We start from the raw sequence: 27194 nt of genomic DNA, 5'->3' as shown, positions 1-27194 counted from the left end.
TCCTGAATCGAAAAAGAAAAGTCTGGAGGCCTTCATTCCCACATTTGGGAGGCAGAGGCAGAGGCAGAGGCAGGTGGATCTCTGTGATCTATGAGCTCGAGGCCAGTCTTTGTCTACACAGCACTTCTAGGCTACATAGTGAGACTGTGGCTGGAATTAAAACACACACACACACACACACACACACACATTAAATTTCAAGGTACGCAGTTACTTAGCATATGTGAGGCTGTGTGTCTAAGCTCCAAAACTACTAAAAATTAACACAACAAGGTAGGATGCCCTGCTGTGACCCCACTGCTGTGACCCCACTGCTGTGACCCCACTGCTGTGACCCCACTGCTGTGACCCCAGATGGAACACTTTCCAAGGCCTAAGCGCCAACTGCTGCAGGCCTGGACTGGCTCCATACCTCTCTGCTGTTTTAGCTGGAACCGCCAGCCTCCTGGCTAGCAGCTCAGCCTCTGGCTGACACATACCTTCTCGGCCCCCATGCTCGGGCACTTCCAATTGTACAGGTAATACTGCAGGTTGCCGTCCCCTATGCCGAACTTGAGCTTCTCCAGGAATGTTTTGTTCTCCATGAGATCCAGTGCATTGAATACGTCGAACCCTTTCTGCAGAGTAGCAGAAGTGGCAACAGGTAAGGGTAGGCTGGTGCTTTACCTCCCTTCCCGTTGGCCTACAGGCAGCCATAGGGCAAGCTTCCTTTAGAGCTACTTCCTGGCTAGCAAACTGGTTAGTGCTGGCTCTGCAAATGCGCTCCCGAGAGTCCTCAGGCCGCCCACAGCCTGGCCTCTCCTCAGTGTCTCCACGAGTGGTCAAAAACTGGAAGCTGTTCCTCCTGAAGTCACCTCCTACCAGCTTTCTAACTCTGGCCACTTAATTCCCTGACTGAGCAGCCTGGACAGGCTGCCTGAGGCTGTGACAGGACACTTCTAAAATCTCACCCAACTGATCTGATGTTCTCATGGAGGACTACTCTGTCCAGAGGTTGGCTTGGGTACAGATGGAACCAGAATCATAAGAAAGGCAAGGAGACAACAGACAGACTTACCACCTACGCCTGTCTACTGGAGTCAGCCAGTCCACTCATTCACTCGGGCAGATCCCAGGCTCCCCTCCCATGCTCGCTCAGAAGGCCAAAAGAACCCTAACTCTGAAGCCGGCCAGCCAGTCAGGCCCCAAACAAGGAGTGCAGTGACTCCTAGCCCTCTTCTAGACTGGAGTTTGTGGCTGAAGATGGCTGGGGCCTTGCCTAAGAGCTGGAAACTAAGGAAGCTTGAAGCCTCCCAGCCTATGGGCAGCAAACTCCTGAGCTGTGCTCACTACTAAAAGCCCCATTTGACTCTCCCAAGACAGCTGGTCTGCTCACCATTTTGGCTAGAACGAGGGCGTCGCTCATGAGGTCTAGAAGAGGGGTCTGGGTGTGGACGTTGTAGAAGGAGTATGCAGCTTTCAGACTCTTGTGGGTTGGATGGTTCATGATGGTGGAAGGAAGTGTATAAAAGCTCAGGAAATCAGTCACCTCACCATTGGCATTCTGAAGGGAAGAGTAAATGAACAGGCGGTGTCACACATGTAGAGGAACAGGCAGCCCACAGACCATGTTATACTCACACCATCTCCAGGCAGCTGAATGGGTGGGCATTGGAACAGGCTATGAGCAAGAGGAAGCACACCAGCTAAGGGCTCTGGAGGACAGCCTGCTGGGGATTGGTTCTAATGCTTTATCTTAATTCAGCTCAACAGGAGGATCCCTGTCCCCAACTGGGTTTTGACTTATCAATAAAGAGCCAGCAGCCAATGGCTGGGCAGAAGGACAGAGGCGGGACTTTTTAGGATTCCCAGAAAAGAAACACAGAGAAGAGGAGGAGTGAATTGCCCTGACAGGGAAGCACAGAGGTTAGACTTAAGAGCCCGCAGACATACAAGAATCTGGTAAACTCCCCTATTGGGACTGGGGTAGCAGAAATGAAATGTAAATTTTTTTTTTTTTTTTGGTTCTTTTTTTTCGGAGCTGGGGACCAAACCCAGGGCCTTGCGCTTCCTAGGTAAGCGCTCTACCACTGAGCTAAATCCCCAGCCCCGAAATGTAAATTTTAAAAGATGTTAACTCAGGAATATCAGAGGGGAAAGTGTGTTAGGCACATGGAGTCATGGAGTTAGGGAGAAGCTTTGAGCTAGTAAGGCATATTAAAAATAACACGCTGTGTGTGTGTGTGTGCGCGCGCGCGCGCGTTCGCGTGTGTCTTTGTGAATCCAGAGTTCTTGGGTTGGTGCAGAGCTGTACGCACCTGCCAGGAGCACAGAGCTGAGTAATGCTTTACCCCCACAGATGGCACTCATAGGCTTGTATCCACTATTAGAAATTAACTAGAGATTCTCAAATAGGATACACACAGCTATGATATAGATTAGGAGTTGGTGAGAACCGGCTTCTTAGCAGGCTACAGATTTTGCCAGAGCCACATGGGGATTTCTTCCCATGGTTCAGAACTACTACAAAGAGCTTAGGCTCGGGGTTGGGGATTTAGCTCAGTGGTAGAGCGCTTGCCTAGCAAGCGCAAGGCCCTGGGTTCGGTCCCCAGCTCCGGGGGGGGTTGGGGAGAGAGTTTAGGCTCAGAGGCACTGGGAGCCCTTGCTGTGCAAAGAGACAGGTTGCTGGAAAGTCAGGTAGAGACAAAGGGTAGAAGCTGCCTGCCTCTCACAACCAGTTAAATAAAGACTAGAGATGAATACAATTTGATTTAACTGTTTTTAAGGATAGGAGTATGATGGTAATTGTTTAACTGTTTTTAAGTATACATAGAATAAAGAATCCAGGCCTTTAATCTCGAATGTAGGAATCAAAGGCACAGAGATAAGGAGAATAGAAAGAATGAAAAAACTAAAGAAAAATTGAGAAAGTCTTGCCAAGGCAAATACTTGAGATCTTTGAAGGTGGTCTACATGGAATTTCTGAGGTTGCTTAGCCTAGTGTAACAAAGTTAGAGCCTGGAAATAGGCTTATGTAGCACACAGAAGGGAGGATCTAAGCATACGCAGATGCATAACTAACTTAGGGCTGACCTCAATAGGTTGGGGTAGTAGACGGTGGGGGAGCACTATCTCAACAGATAATAACATTTGTTCAGATTGTTTTAATTGCTTTGAACTGTTTTAATTATCAAAATACATGTGGTTATGAGTTTAGTGGTTATATTAAAATTCCTCTGGGAGAGAGGACAAGCTATTAAATTAATTCAATCTATACCTCTAATGATCCCTGGCTACTGGACCGAGGACATGCTATTTGGGGAGAGAGCATTTATGTTGACAGGAAAGGAGAAAAGGCTTTGGACCCCTTCCAGAGTGATATGGATCAGCTACGACAGGGGAAGACCACCTGAAGATCTTGGTTACAGAAAAGAAAAATGTGAGAAAAATCAAACAAGACAGGTAACTTGATCTGCTGAATCTTCAACATGGGAGCAGCCCCATAACTTGGCTTAGACATAAAACTGTCTCTAGCCAAAACTTCAGCTACAATCAGACAATAAATCTTGTTGGCTGTGGAATTTTTAAGGTTCACCATGCCATCCTTCACACGGCATGAATGAAGATGTAATTGGTTACTGATCAAATTAACTCATAAAAGGACAGTTGTCTTTCACCTGCTTACATAAGGAACAAAAACTCATCCCTAACTGATTGGTGCAACTTGCACAGAATATCTTAATATCTTACAAGTACTAAGATTTTGGTTTTTTTTTTTTTTTTTTTTTTTAAGATTTATTTATTTATTTTGTATATGAGTACACTGTAGCTGTCTTCAGACACACCAGAAGAGGGCATTGGATTCCCACTACAGATGGTTGTGAGCCACATGTGGTTGCTGGGATTTGAACTCAGGACCTCTGGAAGAGCAGTCGGTGCTCTTAACTACTGAGCCATCTCTCCAGCCCTAAGATTTTGGTTTTAAGATCCCTGTGTTACGGGCTGGAGAGATGGCTCAGCGGATAAGAGCACTGACTGCTCTTCCAGAGGTCCTGAGTTCAATTCCCAGCAACCACATGGTGGCTCACAACCATCTGTAATAGGATCTGATGCCCTCTTCTGGTGTGTCTGAAGATAGCTACAGTGTACTCATATACATAAAATAATAAATAAATCTTTAAAAAAAAAGATTCCTGTGTTGCAGAATTTGCAGCTCTGACAAAACTCATCCTCAGGGACGCTGAAGTGATCTGCTGTTCCAGCTCCCTGCTTCCTGATGCTGTCCAGAGACTTGCTTCCAGAACAGCTTCAGGAGTTGCTACTGATTCCTGGCGAGCTAGGTTCATCCGGACTTTCAGACAGATTCAGTCAAGCCCTGAGCATCTAAGCATACAGAGACTGGATAATAGATGGTAAAGCTAGCTTTCTTAAGTCTAAACAATTTTTCTAATTTTCCTACCTCTATTCACCCCTTTAAAAAATTTTTGTTGCCCCCATTCAGCAGGAAGAAGTTGTGGAGAGTTGTCATCCTGATCCCTTGGGTTTGGGTGTCTGGTTATGGTTACTTTATAGATTATAGATAGCTCGTCATTTTAAGGGGTAATTTGGAAATGATCATAATTTTGAACAGGGAGGAAATAGATGGGATGAATTACTAGATTCCTTTTTTCAAGATCTACTTATTTACTATATATAAGTACATTGTAGCTGTCTTCAGACACACCAGAAGAGGGCATCAGATCCCATTACACATGGTTGTGAGCCACCATGTGGTTGCTGGGAATTGAACTCAGGACCTCTGGAAGAGCAGTCAGTGTTCTTAACCCCTGAGCCATCTCTCCAGTCCTACTAAATTCATTCTTAAGTAAAGCATATATGGCCACAATCTTACATTGGTAGGATCTATTATAATTGATACTAATTGAAGTTATAAGTTTACATTGGTACAGAATCTGTGACTGATGCATATTTAAGGTATCCATTGGTGTAAATTTCTTATTTGATAAATTTCTATATTGATACAAGATTTGAAGTTAATGTTGTTATTCTTAGACATTGTGCCATGCAACTCATTTAAGAACACAAGATTTAAACCCAGTCCTTCTACAGCTGCTGTTACAAACGGTTTAGGATGATTAAGTGAGGCAAGATAAGGACCACACAGTACACTCACAGTTAGATTAGATTCTGATCTAACTATATTAAGTGCTTTCCACAATGTTCGAACAGAAATAGCTCAGAGCAGTTAAATGTTCAACAGTTCAGACACAGTTTCTATAGCTATGTGGTCTTCCGCTACAACAGCCAGGCCAACCTGGAGGCTGAGCTACCTGCTGGGCGGGGCCAGGCACGTCTTCGGGTGACTCTCATCCTCACTGTGGTGTCTGGACCACATTAGACTGAGTTGAGACAAGAAGAGAGGCGGAGGCTCGCCTGACTAAGGGGTGCGGTGCTCTCTATTGTGTATTGAGCAGGGGTTGGGAGTACAAGATAACCTTTTAACAAATGCAAACCATGACCACGATTTGTTGAGGACAAACAGAGACTTTGGGAAGCCTAGCAGGGCAATACCAGCTCTGGCAACCTAGCTGCTTATCTGGGAGTGGACAGCAACTCACCTCTACCACAAAAGTGTCAATGATGTTCTCCTGGGGGTAGAACCAGTGCTCTACCTCCTCCTGGTTCATGACGGGGGTGAGGTTAAACTGCTTCAGGTACCTGCTGAGCAGCTGGTGCACTACCGGAATGTCCTTCTTTTCCATCGGGCGTAGCCCAGCTGTCTTGGGAGTCTGAAAGGACAGACAAGATGGTCTCAGAGCCTATCATCTTGGACCCACCCACATAGGCCCTTGAGAGAAACCCAGTCACCCTCAGCATCAGCCTGAGCCCTCTAGGCATCCAGACTCAGTCTGCCTCTGGGGTCTGCTGGCCCCACTTCTTGGTAGGACAGAGACTACGGTATCCATTTCTTATCTGCGTGGTTCTAGTCTGTCTAAGTTGTGAACAATAGAGTCACAGATGACATATGGCTGTTTTCACTGGAGCTGGAGAGATGGCTCAGTTAAGTAAAAGAAGTGCTTATTGTTAAGTGTAAGGACCTGAGTTCAAATCCCCACAATCCGTGTAAAAGCCAGATGTAACAGTGTAGGCACCTGTAATGCTAGCACTCCCACAAGGAGGGGCGGAGATAGAAGAATGTGCAGAACAACTCGGGCTAGCTAGCTTGTTGTACATCAAAGCCAGGCTGAAGACAGAATGACCCTGGAGGCACTAACACATTCAAATGCACATGCATTAACTTCGGTGTGGACCTCTAGCCTTCTGACTCCTTAGGTCTCTCTCTAGGGACTGTGCACTAATTCCATCCTTTATGGCAGTCCCCACTGTGACCTCTAATCCTGAAAATACATCTACATTGGGCTCTCATCCAAATACAGGCAGAGTTAAACCTTCTTTTGGATCACAGGGGACCTGAAAATTGCTTTCTACCTGCCTAGAATGCAGGCAGGGGAGGGGTGATGGGATGACACAGGGGGGAAGACATCCCCACAATCCCTTTCCCCCCACCCCCACCCCCGAAAAGACAGGGTCTCATGTAGCCCAGGCTGGCCTCAAACTCATTATATAGCCAAGACTGTCCTTGAACTCCCGATCTTCCTAGTCATGAGTGCTGGGATCACAAGCAGGAGACACCATACTCAGCTTTCCAAACCTACTTTGGCAATAGGGGACTATGCTGCGGCAGTCTCTCAAGACAGGACCATGACCCTGACCCTGACCTACTAATGCACCCATGCCAAGCTGAGTACATGCAGATCAACAGACTCAAGCTGCAGCCCTTTGTGCCGCAAGCACTTGGTATGAGTGAAAACCACCTGGTAGGTGTGCTCTGAGGTCACTGGAGGGAATTAAAGAGTTCACAGCTCAGCATCCTGAAGGGAGGCACGGCTGGTGAACAGGACAACTGTGGTGTGTTGGGTGGGGGTGGGGGTTGGCAGACTGAGATCTAGAATTGAAGATCTGGTTACTCCAGGCCATCCAGTCCCTCGGTGCCAATTCTGAGTATAGGGGAAGGATTAGAAATCTGGCTTCTCTCACAAGCTGTCAGCTCTCCCCTATCTGTCTTGGCAGAAGGGAGTGGACACTTGAGAGCTTACCCACACTAGTTTCTGGAATGTGTGAGACAGAGAGGAAAGTTCAGTAAAGAGATCCATTTTGATCTACACTTCACTTAGGCTAAAATTACAGGGAAGAAGTGGTATTCTTTGAGCCTGTCAGCAGACATCAGGGCTACTAAGCCAGGCATTGACTCAGGAGAGCTGAGAATAGAACAAAAATAAACTTCGTAGACAGTAAAACACAAGAACGTGGAGATGAGGGGCTTGTGAGTGGAAACCTCCCCACACTCCTGCCCCTGCCACCACCCTGGCCGCCCCGAGCACCACTGGCCTCTGGCAGCCGGTACAGCTTCATGGTGCGCTGCATGGTCATGTTTCTGCTCAGGTGGGAGAACTTGACTTCAATCAGCTTCCGAGGGTTCAGGGACCGATGCCAGTACCTGTAAGTACACAAACGTCCTGGCCTCAGAGGCCTCTGGCCCGTCCTACTCATTAAGAGGACAAAGGCAGGGGACCTCCAGATGACCAGCAGGTGTCACGAGGAAGCCCCTCTCTGGAGGAACAGGCTCGGCTTCCCTACTTTTCCATTTCAGAAGCCATTCCTTTGTTAGATCAGTTGTCTGGGGAACATAATTCTCTCTCCTGCAATCAGGTCCGTGGGAGACTGACAACATGCCCAGGAGACTGGCAGATGCTCCCCCACACCCCCGTATTCACCTGGAGTTAGTATTTGTGCGGCTCTCTAGGCAGAGATAATTCAACTGTTTTAAACAACTTTCTAAGGTGGAGGCTCTCCTTAGATTACACAGGGATCAGACAAGCTCCCCTGATCCACAAAATATTCATAATGGAGTGGAGTCGAATCCTTAAACCCCCTTCCACACACCCTCTAACTGGCGGCAATCCCACTCCCCGAACCATTCTCTCCGTACATTCCCAAAATGTTCTCCACCTGGCTCCTCCCAGCCACTCAGCCCCCACAAAACTGGCACAGAGCAGGGGAATGCTATGTCTCAATGGCATCACTCCTCAGTCAGAGCCAGGCACCTGCATCCCCAACACTTGCAGGAAGGAATTTTACCTGCAGGTGCCAACAGGCTTTGGCAACACTACGCCGGCAGTGTAAACAGCTTGGAAAATGCCCTCCAGGTGGACCCGCCGGGTTATCTCTCGGATCAAGACTGGAGCCACCCGCTTGGAGCGTAGCTTCTTGTGGACACACAGGAAGTTGATCTCCACCATCTTCTTCTCTCTGCAGAGAGGCAAACTGCTGACTGATACAACTTTTCCCATAGGACATGACAGGAATCTCGCCAAGTAGATGGAGCCTCAGCCCAAGGGGTGCACTCTGCTGTCATCACCACTCAGAAGTCACTACTGGGGATCCCACCCACTACCAGTTTCTACTTGGCAAGCTTGCTAACATCCTCTACTCCAAAACGGAAGGGAGACGCCTTCACATGCCTTTCTCTGAGGGCACCACTAGTACGGCCCTGTGGAATCCGAGAGAGGCAATGAAGGAACCCCTGAGTAAATCAAGGTTCATCTAGATCTAAAGCAAGGCTGACCATGAACTTGCTAAGTGACTCAGGCCAGCCTTGATCCATGAAGATGCAGCTTAGATTACAGGTGTGCACCACGCTGACAGATACTCCAAGGTTTTGGTTCCCACATGAATTTATAGCCTGAGGCCCAGAAGACCGCAGCAGATGACTGTGAAACCATCTGAGACTGGGTGAGGCTGGCTCCTGTCCATTTCTGAAGCTGCTCAGTATGTCACCATGTGACTGGGGCAGGAATGCAGAAGTGGATGGCTTCACTATAAATCACCACAAGGCTACCAGCTACAACTCAGAGACGGTCTCACTATGTACATAGCTTTGGCTGGCCTTGAACACAGAGATCCACCTGCCTCTGTCACCATGTGCTGGGATTAAAGCTGTGCACCACCATGTCTGTCAGAACACGTGGTTCCCATGACAGTTTCATTCCCAACACACAGATGCCTCCACTCAACTGGCCTTCCACCTTCCTCACAGGTGAGTGAGCCTTCCTCTTCCCAAACCAGCAAGATGGTGGCAACAAGGGCTGGTGCTTACGTGTCATAGATGTGGATGTTTGCTGGGATGGCACTGATGAATCCAACCAGTTTCCGACTTGAGACCACTCGGACCCCGCAGTGCCACTGTGGGAGCCAGCCTGGTGGCCGGAGAGCCCTGGAACAAAGATACAGACAGAAGCTGTGGTACTGCTCACAGCAGGCCGGAGAGCGGCGTGGGCTCCAGAGCTGTGGTCAGTTCTGATCTGGTCCTAACCCCTGGGGGTAACAACTACACTCTCTTTAGGACAAAGGCTTCCTGGACACCAAAAGAACCAAGACACAACCATTTCTCACAGCATCATCTTGTGCTGGAGACTGTGCCCAGTCTTACACATACATTCTAGGCAAGTTCTTTGGTACTAAGCTACACCCGGCCTTTATTGTTTTCTTGACACAGGTTCTGTATGTCCCCTAGGCTAGCCTTAAGCTTGTGACCATTCTGGTTTAGCCTTATAAGTATGCTTCTATGCTAGCTTCTGTGTTTCTGTTTTTTGAGACAGGCTATTACTGTGTAGTCTCAGCTGGCTTCAAACACACAGAGAATTGCCTGGCTCTACCTCCCGAGTGCTGGTTTTATAGGTGTGTGTCATCATGCCCAGCCTTCATGTTCATCTCAGAGCTTGAACTAAAGGACTTCCATGCAGAGGGCCAGCAGTCTTTCGGTTAGCAACTACACTGTGGAGACTCTGGGCTCTGTTCCCTGCCCCTCGGCATTTCTGTCTCCTGGGGTGATCCTACTGCACTTTGGCCTCACAGCTCTATCTTCTGAGACGCTGACTGTAGCCCAGGCTAGCAGGCGGCTTGTCCAGGATAGGTTTTTCCCTATAATTGAGCATGCTGGGTAGTAAAGGACTTTTCTTTCGAATCTCAAGGTCTCTTGCCCTCTCCTTGAAAAGGTCACCACAGAGTAAATGGTCTTGCTGGTGACTAACTCTGTATGTCTCCCTCTTCCAATTTACTTTAAGGAAGGATTCAGTTCTAAACACCACATAAAGCAAGTCTCCAGATGTACAAACTGAGGGACACAGCAATTTGCCATTCAAAGGCTGGCTCTTGGGAGAATGGCGCTGAGTTTCCTTTCGGATCTGTTACCTGCTTTGCCCTTCAAAGTAGGAGAGCTTTTGGAGACTGGAGACCAGGCTATTATCAGACACTAAACTTCTGGCTCCTTTGCTTCCATAGCCTCCAGAATCATGAGAAATAAAGTCCTACTGGTTCCAAGTTAAATAAAAACGTAACAAAGACACCCCTTACAACTTACCACAAGAGAAACTCTGGGGAATAATCGAATCGGAACATGTTATCGTCATCTTCCACATAGTTCTCGTTCAGGAGGGTGTACAGTTCTTTTAGCTGCGGAGAGAGAAGGAGCTCATTGAGGTGCTCTGCCAGACGGGGGCCAACTCCATGAAGCTCCAAGCTTTGCAGGAGGACAAGGCAAACTACCAAATCCACCTCAGGTCTCACAGATCTCTTTTATCCCAGGCAAGGCAAGGACTCTTTTAGAACAACTTGGTTGCAATAAGAAATGGAACCACTAGAGGGCAGAGTCGCACACTTCAGGACATGGCGGCATCTATAGCATCCTCTAACCAACTACTTAGATTACTCTGAGCCATCTGTGAACAAGCTTTGGAGAAACGATTTTGAGGACTGGTTATGAAATCACTTACTCCCAGGACATCACTGCCGTATTAAACAAACAAACAAGCACCATGACTGGATTTTTTTCATTTAGCCCAATGGACTTAAGTCCCCTTTCTGCCTTCATAGCTGTCCCCATCAGTTGGCCCAAGTAGGTAAAAACTTGGTACTGCACCAGTCTAATGACCTGAGTCCAATCCTGGAGCTCAAGTAAGGCAGGAGAGAAATGACGTCAGTCACAGTGCTGTCCTCCATCTCCACAGGGATGTACCCAATGCCTACATGTGCTCTTACTCCCCATCTCCTGTCCTCCCAGCCCTATCCCACTAGTAAAAAGATTAAAAAAAAAAAAAAAAAAAAAAAAGTGTGACACGCTTGTGTTACTGTACGGAGTCTGGGCACGCCCAGGAAGTGCCAGATGGGATCTGTTCCGCTCTCTGAGGCTCATCTGAGTCCTGTCCCCACTGCAAGCCAGGCCTACTCACCACACCACGGTCTCCCAGGTCCAAGGCATCCCAAGTGAAGCCCTGGGGTAGGGTGTAGGGCTCCTGGCGAATGTTGTCTTTGTCAGGTTCCACAGGGCCATGGGTGTTTACCACTTCACCTAGAAGAAGAGCACAGCCCAAGTCCATTGTCTGCCCACAGCATGCGAGGAGGAGCTCACTGAAGACATTCCCTGGAAGGCTAGGAGTTCAGCTGGTAGAGTGGCTGCCTTGCTTGTGCGTGTAATTCCTAGTACTAAATAACTGGGGCAGAGTGGGACAAGCCTGTAACTCCAGCACTCAGGAGAGGCAGAGGGACCAGAACTTCAAAGTCATTTTCCACTGCACAGTGAGTGTAAGGCCAGTCTGGGTGACATAGACCCTGTCTCAGAAAACAAACAAACAAACAAACCAGAGTAAATTTCTGCCATCCCTAGGAACCCTGCAGCTGAAGAACACTCTATGCTTGGTACCTGTAATCTCTCTCCAGTCACCTTTGACCCCCAGTTGAGGGCGAATGTCCACAAAACACTCAGAATAATCTCTAGGATCCACGGTGGCTCAGTTTGGGAAATCCTTCTCACCACAGGCTCCTGAAGGACAAACACCATGGCTACTTTGGCTTCCTGTCTCCTGGTGGGTGTAGGGTGTCGTCATGTTCTAGCCCAGACACTCTTCCCTGACTGGAGGTTTGTAAGGTTGCATAAGCCTGCCTTTGTGTCAAGACCAACGACAGTGTTCCGGGCTCGCCCTTCAGTCAGATGATAGCTCTGGCAGCCAGGGTCTCTCAGCCTTCCAGCTTCAGCCTCCAGGCCTGTGGCCCAGCAACTGCCAGGTCAGGGCATCAGGGCTTTGAGCCCTAGAGATGCCTTTGGGTTGAATCACCCTCCTGCATGATGCTGCCGGGAAGTCACCCTCTGACACAACCCCTCCTCTGCCAAGAGCTTGGAAGCTGAGATGGAGGGAGGAACTGAAACCAGATGAGGCTGGAGAGGAAACCCAGGCAGGCGAACCCTCCCTTTCAATAGGTTTTGTTTACTTTGCCCCCCCCCTCTTTTTTAAAAGAGAATACTAAGTAGCCAAGGCTGTCCTTGTGCTCTCAGCAATCCTGTCTCAGCCTCCCAGTGCTGGATTCCAGGTATGCATCTGATAGCCAGCACTCCACAACAGTCCGCAGACACTCAACTTCCCCTGTCGGAGGTGGCAAGCTCAGTACAACACCTCCCATGCCCGTCGTGCAAAGCCTAGAGCAGCATGAGGTAAAGGCAGGTTATGAGCCTCAGAGGGAGGAGAGCCTGCTCCCCTCAACAGGACAAGGAAAGAGGGTAGCTAGACAGAATGACAGATCGAAGAGGTCTGAAGGCTCACTCAGGGCACCTAACAACAGTTACCCAGACCGAAGCTTCTGAAACTGTGAATTGTAACCTTGGGTTACGTAAGTCAAAGTGTGGGGGTGTCAAGAAAAATTCAGCAATAGCAAAACCAAAAACAAATTGAAAATTAAACATGTATGGAATCTGAGGTAGTTCAGGCAGTGTCATGTGACTTCACTGTAGCCTTGGCTCTGAACACACATGGGCACATTGTACTGTGTATACCAACATGCCAAAAAACATCAATGATCTGCCTCAGACCCTACATGGATGGTGGCTGGAAGACGGCTCCGGGGCAGAGCACTGCTGCTCTTCAGTTCAGTTCCATTGCCAGCACCCATGTCAGGCGGCTCCTAACTGCCCTCTGAGGGCAAAGGCATACCTAACACACGCAGGCACAGGCACATTTAAGCTTGTTTGTTTCTTGTGTGCATGAGTGTTTTGCCTGCATGTATATATATGGTGTCCATGGAGGTCAGCCGAAGAGGTCAGATCTCCTGGACCTGGAGTTAAGAATGGTTGCCAGCGGGGCTGGAGAGATGGCTCAGTGGTTAAGAACACCCGACTGTTCTTCCAGAGGTCATGAGTTCAATTCCCAGCAACCACATGGTGGCTCACAACCATCTGTAAAGAGATCCGATGCCCTCTTCTGGTGTGTCTGAAGACAGCTACAGTGTACTTATATATAATAAAATAAATCTTTAAAAAAAAAAAAAAAAAAAAAAAAAAAGAATGGTTGCCAGCCACCACCTAGTGCTGGAACGGAACCTGGGTCTTCTACCTGGACAAGTGTTCCTAACCACTGAGTCATTTCCTTTGCCCCCACATAATTGAAAAATAAAATCACTCAACAAATTTTGTTTTACAGAGGTATATGCCATGCCCACCCAGATTTAGTTCTTTCTCTTTTTTGAGAGAACCTCTTTTTTGGGGTTCTCTGTGCAACAGCCCTCGCTGTCCTAGAACTCACTGTACAGACCAGGCTGGCCTCGAAACTCAGAGATGCCTCCGCTGCCTGAAAGCTGGGATTAAAGGCATGTGCCCCCACACCTGGCCATTTTCATTTTGTCATGACACAGACCACTGTAAATCAGAAAACGCCAGTCAGGTGACAGACAAATGCCACGGAACAGAGCTGTCTTTTTACTTCCTGGTTTTTGACTTGGCTCTGCCCTCCTAACCACAGTGTACTGCAAATGTCACAATGTTTCTGCAGAACAGTGGCACTGACAACTTGACCATCTCTTACTTTTGGTGTTAGGGCTTGAGTTTTGTTTTATAAAACAAAATGTGCTGGAGAGATGGCTCAGCGGTTAAGAGTACACACTGCAGAAGACCCAAAATCACTTCCCAGAATCTGTATTGGGTGGCTCGCAACTGTCTGTTTCCTGGGTCTGTACTCAAGGCACATATTCACACGCATACATATATACATATATATTTTTTTTTTGGTTCTTTTTTTCGGAGCTGGGGACCAAACCCAAGGCCTTGCGCTTCCTAGGCAAGCGCTCTACCACTGAGCTAAATCCCCAACCCCCATATATTTTAACAATATATGGATATTAGAAGAAAACATGTGACAGTTTGTATATGCTCAGCCCAGGACATGGCACTATTAGGAGGTGTGGTCTTGTTGGAGTAGGTGTGCCACTGTGGGCATGGACTTTAAGACCCTCATCCTAGCTGCCTGGAAGTCAGTCTTCTAGCAGCCTCCAGATGAAGATGTAGAACTCTTAGCTCCTCCTGCACCATGCCTGCCTGGATGCTGCCATGCTCCCTCCTCAATGATAATGGACTGAACCTCTGAACCTGTGAGCCAGCCCCAATTAAATGCTGTCCTTATAAGAGTTGCCTTGGTCATGGTATCTGTTCACAGCAGTAAAACCCTAACTAAGACAAAATACAGATTTACTTCCTCAACTACAGACATAAGAAGCAAGACTTGGGTCCCTGAATCACTCATAGAGCCTTTGTCCACCAGAGGCCCTGAGGTTGGCCACCCAGGTCAGCTGTGGTTCAGACCTAGTAGACATCTCTAACTCCAGTATGTGCAGTCTTTTCTGGAATACTTTTGGGACTTGTCTGTCCAATCCCTTTATAAGTTTATTATATCATTTTTTTAGTTTTGTTTTTTTTTGGACGGGGCTCTCACTATGATGTAGCTTTGCTGGGCTGAAACTCCCCCTGTAGACCGGATAGCCTCAAAGACAGGATCTACCTGCTTCTGCCTCCAGGTAATGGAAGCAAAGGTGTGTCCCACCCCCTAACTTCACTGTGGCTTTTAAGGCCCCCTGATGAAGCCCACATGTGCCCCTCAGAAGTGAGCCATGACTGCATTTGAATTTAGTAAGCACTCCCTGAGGGGAGTGGAGGAGCCTGCGGACTCTCCCCAGTCCAGAGTTCACATTTGTCTATACAAACAAAACAGCCTTTCACTAATTTAAGAGGGAAGTCAGATATTCCCACTTATCATGGGTTATGATGTCGTTCTCTGAAGATTTATTTAAGAGAAGAAAGGACTAAAAAGAACCATCTTTGTTCTGTGTGTCTGCCCTGAAATGATAAGGTCTCTCAACAATAGTCTTTTATACATTTCTTCTAAGGACTAGCCTTACCCAAGAACTCTAGGCCCTCCCAGCCCTCCCTTATAAAACCCATACAGAGGTGTGGCTAAGGCCCACTCCTTGCTCTCACCTGGAAAAGGAGGCACATACCTAATTTGGGCACTGGCTGTGTATCCCAGAACTGGTAGCTTCGTTTACTGGCTTCCTCCATGGTTTTGGCGGGCCCCTGACCCACTGAGAACAGCTCAATGGCTTTCTGTATTTCCTGGATCCTCTCTGCTGGCAAAGAGTTCATCTGGGCAAGACAGTTGGAGAAAAAAAAAGGCCCATTGTGTTAGCGAGACTTAACGATTCACTGTGAATTTGAGAGTTGGCGAGGCCATGCATGGTGAAGCAAGCCTTTAATTCTAGCACTGGGAGACAGAGACAGGCAAATCTCTGTGAGCCAGCTTGCTTTACACGGAGAGCTCCAGGCCAACTAGAGCTTAATGGCGAAACCCTGTCTCAAATAGTTAGCTTGGAACTGGAGTGCAAATCTAATCCTAGCTCTCAGGAGGTAGAGGCAGGAAAATTAGAAGTCAAAGCCAACCTTGGCTACATGAGACCTTGTATCAAAAAGAACAAACAAACAAACATACAACAGTTCAGAGCTGCAGAGATGGCTCAGTCGGTAAAGAGGCCCTGAGTTCGACCTCTAGCACCCACATAAACAAAAGTTAGCAATGGTAGTCTCTGTGTAATTGTGCTGCTGGGGAGGCAGAGCTAGGGGGATCCCTAGGGGCTGTGGGCCAACCAACCCAGCCAAACCACAAAGCTCTGGATTCAGTGAGAAACCTGTCTCAAAGATGAGGTGACAAGCCTGGGCGATGGTGGCGCACGCCTTTAGTCCCAGTGAGGCCAGCCTGGTCTAGGACAGGGAAGGCTACACAGAGAAACCCTGCCTTGAAAAAAACAAAACAGGTGGCAAGTGGTTAAGGAAGAAAACCAACACTGACCTCAGGCTTCTACATAGCATGTGTAACACTCACGACCAAGTACACACAAACATATGACCAAGCGTTCAAAAGTCAAAGAATACTATCCAAAACCAGGGTGTGGGTCTTTAGTACGAATCATAAGACATGGAGAAAAGAGCCGTTGAGAATTAGTAATGGGGCGCTGCCTATGGGATTTTGTTGCTTTGATTTTTTTGTTCTTTTTGGGGTTTTTGTTTGGTTGTTTTTTTGTCTTGAGATGGGGGTCTCATTTCGAGGTATTGGCTGGCCTGGAAATCATGTAACCCAGGATGACCTCAAACTTTCAGTTCATCTTGCCTCTGCTTCATTACCAGTGTGTGCCGCCACACTTGGATGTCCTCGGGTATTCCTCCCCATCCCAGTCTCATGCTGTTTATGCCAAAAGTAATGGAGCTGACTGCAAACTTTCAAGCAATGCAGAGTAGAAAGCACAGGGAGAAAAGCCTGTAGCCGGGTGCGGTGCTGTAGGTTTGTCGTCCCAGTACCTGAGAGGCCTAAATACGAGGATCAGAAGTTCAGGCCAGCATGGGCAACATAAGATACTGTCTTAAAAAATACAGGGGGCAGTGGGAGTGGAGAAGCAGCTCGGCAGTTCTTCTACAGGACCTAGGTTTGATTTTTAGCACACACATGGAGGCTCACAAGTGTTTCAACTCTGGTCCCAGGGGATCTGATACTCTCTTCTGACCTCCACTCACCCTGTACACATGTGGTGCACAGACGTGCATGCAAGCAAAAAACCGAGACCCACAAAAACAATCAACCCTACCCTCCCAACTACGATCCTCATTATGAGCAGTTTTAATCTGAAATTTTGAGAAATATACAGAACCCCATACTTCTTTGCATGCAAGGTCTAAAAGCATAGATTTTTTTTTTTTTAAATAGTAAAACTGGGAACTGACAAAATGACTTATCTAAAGGTACTTCCTACTAGGCCTGAGTTCAGTCCCCAGGACCCACACAGTGGAAAAAGAGCACCAACTGCCAAACTGTCCTTGGACTCTTACAGGTAGGCCGTGGCACACGGGCCTCCCCTCCATAAGCATGTGCATCCACATACACAGACACATCTACACCCCCAACACAGGGCAACACTGGGGGGCTAGAGATGTAGCTTAGTCGCAGAGGACTTGCCTTGTACGTGTAAGACATTGTGTTTGAGCCCTAGGATCACAAAAACAAAACATAAAATAAAACTGTAGATAAATAAACCAAAACAAACAAACAAACAAAAAGACAACTTGATTACCTACTATTCTACAAGTTATTCTTTAAAAGTATGCCTTAGGTCAGGCACGGTGGTACACACCTTCGGTCCCAGTACTCTGGAGGCAGAGGCAGGAGGATCTCTGTGAGTTCCAGATCAGCCTGGTCTACACAGCAAGTTCCAGGCAAACCAGGGCTACACAGTGAGATCATGTCTTAAAATAAATAAAATTTATAAAACAAAACAAAATAAGCCTCAAACTTATGCACTAGAGGAAGCCGGGGGGGGGTGGGGTGGGGGGGTGGGCAGGTAGCTCAGTACAGGGACAGTAAGTGTACGGGAGGCTGCAGGCTAGAGCCTTAGCCCTGCAATCCAGTGTCTTAGATCTGCTGGGTAGGAAGACAAAACTACACACTGTGCTGCCAAATGTACTATGGGAGTGCACACATCCGCCTCGCTCCTGACTAATTGATGAGTATTTCGATTGCTCTTTGACTGCACTACTGTAATGTAGTGGTTCTCAACCTTCCTAATGCTATGACCCTTTAATACAGACCCTCATGTTGTGATGACCGCCACAAGCATAAAAGTACTTCATTGCTACTTCATAACTAATTTTGTTACTGTAATAAATCATAAAAAAATGATATGCAGGATATCTAACGTGCCACTGGTTGAGAACCACTTCTGTAATGTCTTTCTTTTAAATTAACAAATTAACTAGTGTCTTCTCTCTGTGTGTGTGTGTGTGTGTGTGTGTGTGTGTGTGTGTGTAGAGGACCCCACCATGTGGGTCCAGGGGATTGAATTCAGGTCACTGGGCTTGGCTACAGGAGACTTATGATCCAGAAAACCCAGAGCCCCACTGCTCCATGAAGCAGGGGCTGTCACATTCCTACTCCATGGGACCCAGCACTTGCACATGCTATATGCACCCGTGACTCTGAGGGTACTGTGCTGGGGAGTTGAGTTTAACCTGCAGGGTCTTTTAAGGTACTGAGCGCAGTTTCATCACCAAAGTCTAAGGCATAGAGGACAGACAGCCCTGGACGGCTTCCATCTTTAAATATTACCAGTGGTGATGCACACTTTAAACGGTTCTTCAATATGCCTCAAAACTCATCAGTCCTAAGAAAGCCGCCTCCTCATTACCTTCACAGGCTGATCCTGGGTGGAATCCATGTCGTTGCCTTTCTCTTTCTTCTTCTTTTGTTTCTTTTTCTTCTTTTTGGCTCCAGTGTCATTGGCTGGACTCAAGCCACTGTAAGACAAAGTAAACACTGAGGGAGGCTCCAAAACAAACAAAAGAACAAATGCTTTAAACCACACTGACAAAGGCTTTTATGTAGAGCAGACTTTCCTTAATCAAGACTGTAGGCTTCCTCAGACTTCCCAGAAGGGGCGTTTGGAGGACACAAGCAAGTACAGCTCCCTTCTCCACTCCCACCCCTCAGCTCCCCAGGGAGAAGGCACCGTGCAAAGCATGTCCTATTTATTTCAAAGGGCCTTTTTCTGTTCTTGCACCACTCATTCATTCACTCACTCACTCATTTACTCACTCATTCATTCACCCACTCACTCACTCATTCATTTACTCACTCACTCACTCATTCATTTACTCACTCACTCACTCATTCATTCACTCACTCATTCACTCACTCACTCATTTACTCACTCACTCATTCATTTACTCACTCACTCACTCACTCACTCATTCACCCACTCACTCACTCACTCACTCGTTCATTTCCTCATTGAGTCAGGGTCTCAAGCAGCCAAGGCTGACCTCCAACAATGACTTTGAACTTCAGATCCTCCTGCTTCCACCTGAAGAACGCTGGATTACAGACACTCCGCCCCCCCTGGTGTATAGAGCTCAAACCTATGGGGCTTCCTGCCTGCAAAGCAGGCATTCCTCCAAGTGGGCCACACTCCCAGTCCTTCTTTTTTTCTAAGATAGGATTTCTGACTTGGTATCTAGTATGGATCTGGGGCTGGCCTTGAACTTATTGCAATCCTCCTGCCTCAGCCTTCTCGGAGCTGGGATGATACCCTTAATCCACCATAACCTTTCTGGGAGGTGAGAGGTTATGTACTTATTTTAGATGGCCAGGCTGCACTAAAGCCCATGCATGATAACTCTCTACACTGTGCTGGTACCACCACTTCCCTAGGGTCCTGAATTTAAAGCGACAGACAAAAGACAGTAGTAGTGTTTTGGGAATCCTTTGCCCTAACTTCTCCAAGGGTACGATGTTTACATGGATTTTCCAACTAGACACAGGCAGCAGACAGTATGGAAAATCGAGCATGAAGAAGAGGCTGGCTTGACATTACTGCAGTCCCTGCCCAAAATGGTCCAGAAAGACAAGAGCCTGAACTGGACATTAGGTAGCAAGCCTGAGCAGTCACTGATGGCAAACCCAGGACTAGGAATCTTAGGAAAATTCAACCACATCAGTGTCACACAGCTACTTCTGCCACAGATGGATGAAACCTCTGTCGAGTGGAAGCAGGAAAGGACTTCCTTAGGATGCTTTTCCTCAGATATGGCAAAAGCACTTTCCCAGCTACGTTGAAATGTCAAAATTAGACCAGTACGGCATCACAGACTTGCTATTAGAACACTTGGGAGGCTGAGGTGGAGACAATATAGAAAAGACATGGTGGTACGCAGGAGACAGAGGCAAGAAGCAGACAGGTCTCTGTAAGTTCAGTTCAAGGTTAGCCTCGTCTATATGGCAAGTTCCAGGCCAGCAGAGCTAACATTGTAAGACACTGTCTTTAAAAAAGGCCAGTTCAGAAGGGTTCTAGGCTACTGCGCTCCAGTACAGGACACTATTTAAAAAAATAATAAAACATTTTTTTAGTTTAAAAAAGAAAAAAGTTAGCTCAAAGTCATTTGTGGTTATCTGAGTATTAATGTCACCTTATAGCAACTGACTATGCTATCTGTGGCAGTAAGTTTACATACATAAAGAGAAAGCGATTTGCTACCACACACTTCCATTCTTGGGCTGAGGCCGTAGCGCAGGGGCAGAACGCTTGCCTCGCATGCTCCGGACAAAAGGTTTTATCCCCAGCACTGGAAGAAGAGGGTGGACATGGGTCTGGCAGACATGTACCGCCATGTCTTCAGCTCTATCTCCTCTTAGTCCATACCCCAGGCACTTAGGAGACTGCAGGATGCTAAAGCCCGGAAGCCATGGGATTACGGCTGGCAGTTCTCTATCTGAGATGAGCATATGGTCGTGAGTCTGGGCACAAATGCACCTAATGAGAACTCTATTAATGAGGCACAGAAGGCACAAGGCAGGGGGCGGAGGGCTGAGGACATTCAGAGATGGAAAAGGCAACCCCTTAAAACCAGATGCTCAGTGAATCCTCCAAGGCCACGACAAAGACTAGAAGCCCTAGTTACTCATCTGCTCCAAGAGCTGCCTCTCGATAACTCGTCTTACCATCCAGTATGGTCCCATGTAGAGCCCATCACAACTCAGATCTTCTTTTTTTTTTTTTTTAAAGATTTATTTATTTATTATATATAAGTACACTGTAGCTGTCTTCAGACACACCAGAAGAGGGCATCGGATCTCATTACAGATGGTTGTAAGCCACCATGTGGTTGCTGGGATTTGAACTCAGGACCTCTGGAAGAGCATTCAGTGCTCTTAACCACTGAGCTGTCTCTCCAGCCCCCAACTCAGATCTTCTTAGCTCAAAGATATTCTTTCGGTCTCAGGATTATGAGCAGTATTGAAAAGGCATACAAAATACAACCAATGTGTTTCATTCGTATCAGTTAGAGAATGGATTATCAAGGTCCTGTGGAGGAGTTGCTATACAAATAGTTTTTATTTAATTCTGTGGATAAAGAAATGATGTATCCAGGTGGGCTATCTCATCTTTGGGAAACAGACACAGGATCATTACCACAAGCTTAAGGTCACCCTGGTCTACATGGGGAGTCCCAGGCCAGCTAGGACTATTACATCACAAGACCATGTCTCAAAACCATGAGCAAACATGTATAAAACACAACTCATGCTAGTTACTAATTGGACATTTACTAAACACAGTTTTACACAAGATTATTAAATGGCCCTCTCAACTGTATGGGTCTTTACGTAGCGTGCCAATCACTATAGAATGTCTTCCTAGGCTGAGCATGGTGGCACAAGTCTGTAACCCAGGTTCCTGGGAGGCAGAGGCAGGGAGATCATTAAGTTTGTGGCCATCTCAGTCTACAGAGGGAATTCCAAGCCAGTCAGGACTAGATAGTAAAATTGTCAAAGAAAGTAAGTCAGCCAAGTCAGTCTACTTTCCTGGGCCTCTTCAGAAGAGACGCTGTGTGCACTGTCACACCCTGAGCCCCATTTCTGTGGACCACAGAGTGCATGTTCTGGTGGTTGAGCTTGTTTTGTTTTGAGAAAAAGTCTCTCTATGTAGGCCAGGCTGGCCTTCATTTCAAAGAGATCCTTCCGCCTCTATCTCCCAGGTGCTAGGATAAAAGACATGCACCATCATGCCTAGCTTCATGTTTTAATTTTATAGTTCTTTCTACTGAGGTATTGAGCCACAACTATGAGAATATATGACGTCACCATGCTTTTATTGACAGCATTCCCCAAAATGGAGACAACTGAATGTGAAGAGACACCAAGGAGTCTAGTACTATTCAAGGCAATTACAATAACTTACTCATAAGGCACCAAGCTCAGAGCTTTGAGAATGCGCCTGCTAGAGGGACTGGAAACCGAGTAAAGTAGTCCAGTTCTACTACTTGGAAGGATGAGACAAGGCTGCATGAACCCAGATTTGAGGCCCGAGTCTTGGTGAATATTCCAGGGCGTGTCAGAATTTAGTAAACTGAAGCAGAAATCTCTCATAAATACAAGCCAGAGACAGACCAGAAGCACACACTTATACAGCAAACCGAAGTTTTACTTGATCCTTTTGGTTCAAAACACAGAGCAGAGAATGGGATAGAATCTATCCTTGGGAGGGAGGGGCATCTGCTATGGGAAGCGAGATGGGTGTTCATGCAGAAAGGCTGCTGGCCATAGTCTAGAACTGTTTAAAGGCTTATTTCCTCTATATGGATACGTATTTTATCTGCAGGTGTATGTGCACCCTATGTGCCTGGTGCCTGTAAAGGTCAGAAGAGGCCGTCAGACCCCTGGAACTGGAGTTATATATGGTTTGAAACAACATGTAGGTGCTGGGAATGGGGCCCAAGTCCTCTGCAGAGGAGCACGTGCCGTTAACCCATGCGCTATCCCTCCAGAGACGCAAAACTGGACAGCTTACGTAAGGATGGGCACCTTACTTTCTTCCTAGCACTTGGGAGGCAGAAGCAGGAAGATTCAGGACAGCCAGGGGCTATGAACAGAGACTCTGTGTGTGTGTGTGTGTGTGTGTGTGTGTGTGTGTGTGTGTGTGTGTGTGTGTGTGTGTGTTTGGAAGAATGACAGATCCAGGGCAGAAGAAAAGCCATTAGGAAATGCCATCTTTAGAGCTGCTGAGATGGCTTAGCAAGGGAAAGTCCCTGGAGTGCAAGCCTGGCAAATGAATTCACCCCCAAGAGCCATGGAAAGGTGGGCGGACAACCAGCTGCTCCACAGCGTTGTCCTCTGACCTACACACACGTGAGACAGACTCTTACGCTATAGCCCAGACACATTTTGAACTCACGGTGATTCTCCTGCTTCAGCCACTGTAATACTAGGATTGTAAGTACAAACCACCACACTCAACTAGAAATATCTTTTAAACAAAACAAAACCAGGGTCCCTCTGTATAGCCCCTGGCTATCCTGGATCCTATGTGTAGACCAGCCTTGCCTTGAACTCACAGAGATCTGCCCGCCTGTGCTTTTCCTAGTGACATGTGCTACTCCACTCCACAGAAATGTCATTTTAGAATAAAGGCCCTAAATTTTAAATTCAAACAAGAAATCTCATGGATGCTCTTGTACAAAATCAGGGCAGGAGGAGGAGATGGAAATCGAGCCTCCATGCCTCTAAAATAGAACAGTGCCGGGTGCGCGTGGGTGGGTGGGAATGGCGAGCTGACAGATGAGCAGAAGGAGCGCAGAACTTCCTGACAACATGACGGGTCCACAGCACAGGCCTCCTCTCCTTCTCACAGGATGAGAACACTCAGACGTGTGCCTGGGAATTCAAATCTTTTATTGTGGGGGGAGGATACTGAATCTCCAGCTTTAGGAAGGATCCCACAGCAACCTGGTCACCAACTAACTAGCTAACCCATCACCAGAACAAGCCACTCTCTAAAGACATGGGGCCCTTTCTCCCTTATATGGCTCTCAACCTTCCTAACACTGCGGCCCTTTAATACACTTCCTCATGCTGTGGTGACCCCTAACCCCTAACATTATTTCACTGCTACTTCAGAACTATAATCTTGCTACCGTTATGAATCGTAATGTAAATCTATGATACACAGGACATCTGATATGACACCAAGGGGGTCCTGACTCATAGGCTGAGAACTACTGCCCTACAGGGCATATGCAGGAAGCCTCCAAAGCCGTGGATTGACTGTCTTCTCACACCAGGCCCAAGAGTGGAGCTTTAGTGTAACACAGCAGGGGTTAGATGTACTGAGAGGCAGGCATGGTGGCGCATGCCTATCGGGTCAGCACCCGGATGCTCAGGCAGGAAGATGGAGGGTTCCAGGTCGGTCTGTGCTATGTGTGGAGGATGAGCCCTGCTTCATTCTGAAGCCATCTGACTCCTCCAGCTCTCACTGACATCTGCTTTAAAATTATAATCTTCTAAAACAGTATATACATATAATTATTTACATAAAATGATAGGTTTCTTTCCCTGCTTCCCAATGATTTTAAAAATGTTCTGAGTGTGGGGGCCACATCACACAGCTGCTCCTCACAACCCCTCCCATTACACCACACACAGCGAGGACAACTTCATGATTGTATGCGTGCCTGTTGCTTTCTAGGCACAATGGACTAAAATAAAACTCAGAGAAGCTGCAGCGCAAAAGAGGTCAGTCAAACATCTCTCGTGCTGTTAGCAGACAGCTGGGCTAGCATTCTGAGAAAGCCAGAAGTGCTGTGCTCTTCTGGGCCTTGGTTGAGATTTCAACCACCAACTTCCTTGTCACTTCCCTCCTTAGGTCGTCCTATCCCTGAGGTCAAAGCAGAGAGTGCCACTGGCACTTTTTAAATGGTGCAGTCTGCAACAGTGACTGCAGGTTTATGAGAACAAAGTTCAGAAGGTAAGATATGTAACTGTTGGTCACTAATTTCCTTCTTTTGCTTTGTTTACGATAGGAATTCATCATAGCAAACCTTGACCTCAAGATTCTCTTATGCCAGTCAGCCTCTCATGTACCTGGGCATGTGGTTTTAGTTTCTTTACTTTTCTTTCTTTTTTTGGGACACAGGATCTCACTAAATAGCCCTGGCTGTCCTAGAACTCACTATGTAAATCAGGCTGGCCTCACAGAGATCTGCCTGCCTATGCCTCCCAAGTACTGACATTAAAGGCCTAGGGGCCATACCTGTCTTTAACTTTTTAACTTTATGTGTGTGTATGTTTATACTTGTGTGTGCTGGTGACCTCAGAGACCAGAAGGAGTTGAACTCCTTGGAGCTGGAGTAACAAACAGTTATAAGCCTCCTGATGTGCCTGCTGGAACTGAACTCAGGTCCTCTGAAAGGGCAGGACAAGCTCTTGACAACCAAGCTACCACTCCAGCCCAATCTCTATGTCTGAAAGCTAGAAGCTAATTCTTGGGACTATAATGTAAGTCTCCCACAGAAAGGTACCAAAATAAATCTTGACCTCTAGTTCTGATTTCGACACCAGGAAAACCCTTTGCAAATGAAGTTACCTTGGAGCTGTGACATAGTCCCCAGCACTCCCTGGAAGAACAGAGGGACATTTGCAGGAACACTCAGGAGGAAGCCAGGTGGCACGAGTCAGTATCTGCGGAGTGTTCTTTGTACTGCTGTGGCTGCTGGATCACTGGGTATCACACCCCAAACTCAACATACAAACCCCGCCAAGTAGTCAGATGGCTCAGCAGGTAAAATGCTCACCGCTAACCCTGAGGGTCTGAGTTTGAAGCCAGGATCCACATGGTGGAATGGAGAGAACCGACTTCCTTTTTAAGATGTCCTCTGACAGGGGCTGGGGATTTAGCTCAGTGGTAGAGCGCTTACCTAGGAAGCGCAAGGCCCTGGGTTCGGTCCCCAGCTCCGAAAAAAACCAAAAAAAAAAAAAAAAAAAAAAAAAAAAAAAAAGATGTCCTCTGACATACAAACATGTAACTGTGGCACACTGTGTGTTCACAATTGCACAAGTTTTAAAGATGCAATAAAAGAAGAACCCAAAACAAAAACTTGCTTGTGAATCCAACATTATTCTGGCCCCAGAGCCCTAGAGGCACCAGGAGGCTAAGAAGGCAGGAGCTGCAGAGGGCCACTTTTACTGCCACCTTTGACTTCTGTGGATGTTTAGCAGGTTGAACGAGCCAATTCCTGTCACAGAGGAAGGCTGTTTTTAAGAGCTCATGAAGACTATGATATAACAGAGTAAAGGTGGGGTGAGCAGGGCTAAGGAAATACAAGACCGAAACGAGGAGGAGACAGACAGAGGGAAACTCAACAGCTTGTGTTTGTCTGATGCACTGGGGCCTGGCAAGTCAAAGCTCAGACCAAATGCTATTCAGTCCTCAACTCATGTCCACTGAAGGTGACCCAGGCCTGTTGATCAGAGTTTAAAAGGCTGGCCAGTTTCACTGCTGACTAACTCCTTAGTCTGAGAAAACCCACAGACTGGTTGCTGGGGAGATCCAAAGAGGACTCTTGCTGCTACAGAATGCAGGAGCTGGGAATACCGCTCAGTGGATGGTCCTATCACATGTAAGGGCCTGGGTCTGAACGGCAGCACCAGTACCGCCGCCTCCGCCTCCGCCGCCTCCGCCGCCTCCGCCGCCTCCGCCGCCTCCGCCGCCGCCGCCGCCGCCGCCACCACCACCACCACCACCACCACCACCACCACCACCACCACCACCACACCACCACCACACCACCACCACCACAACCACCACCGAGAAGCCAAGATACAAAGATCGTTCCCAGAGGAAAACACATCCCCAAGTTCTTCCTCTAGTGTCAGAGAATGAGGTGAAGACTCACAAGGAAATCAGAACTGGTCTTCCTAAGTGAAAGGAGAGCTTGTTAGCGCACACTAACAGCCACCACAGTCGCCCTCAGCTGTTTCTTAGTCAGCAGCACTAGACAAGCTGCAAGGCTAGTACTGCTCCTGGCTAAGCACATCGGCTGTCAGTTTTAGACGCTAAATACAGAGAACGCTGTATTTCCCGTGCTTTAAGGGAACAATCACGAGGACACCTTCTCAGAAAGGGGCTTAAAGAGAAAGGCTTGCTGAGGCAGGGGGATGGTGCCTCATGCCCACAATTCTAGTCCTTGAGAGGTTGAGGCAGGAGGACCAAGTCTGAAGCCAGCCCTGGATACAAGCGGAGACTGCCTCAATGAAACAAAATACAATAAACAACAAACAAAAAGAATGGAGGTGCTGATGAGAGAAGGTAGAGAGAGGTGCTTGTGGCCAAGTCTGACTGTCTGAGTTTGATCCCCAGTACCCGTGGTACCTCTGACTCCCATGAGCTTGCTATGCAGACACAAACATTCA

At 47.4% G+C, this 27194-nt stretch overlaps 1 protein-coding gene across 3 annotated transcripts in view; it reads right to left on the bottom strand.

The window, feature by feature from the left end:
- Positions 1-27194, bottom strand: part of Nmt1 (N-myristoyltransferase 1) — a 36579-nt gene that overhangs the window by 3561 nt on the left and 5824 nt on the right. For 2 of the 3 annotated variants that reach the window (NM_148891.2, XM_039085301.2), the window contains exons 2-11: positions 18640-18748; positions 15412-15556; positions 11328-11446; positions 10460-10551; positions 9197-9313; positions 8179-8349; positions 7429-7537; positions 5598-5768; positions 1376-1543; positions 480-617 (exon numbers count right to left, since the gene is read on the bottom strand). In NM_148891.2, coding sequence (NP_683689.1) covers positions 480-617; positions 1376-1543; positions 5598-5768; positions 7429-7537; positions 8179-8349; positions 9197-9313; positions 10460-10551; positions 11328-11446; positions 15412-15556; positions 18640-18748 — 1339 coding nt within the window. Of the gene's footprint in view, positions 1-479; positions 618-1375; positions 1544-5597; positions 5769-7428; positions 7538-8178; positions 8350-9196; positions 9314-10459; positions 10552-11327; positions 11447-11797; positions 12024-15411; positions 15557-18639; positions 18749-27194 lie in introns of those variants that run through there. The other variant, XM_039085302.2, reaches the window with a different exon arrangement.

This window comes from Rattus norvegicus, chromosome 10 (assembly GCF_036323735.1).
Source record: "Rattus norvegicus strain BN/NHsdMcwi chromosome 10, GRCr8, whole genome shotgun sequence".
NCBI lineage: Eukaryota > Metazoa > Chordata > Mammalia > Rodentia > Muridae > Rattus > Rattus norvegicus.
The sequence above is the reverse complement of the archived record's forward strand: the minus strand, read 5'-3'. Positions and strand labels throughout refer to the sequence as shown.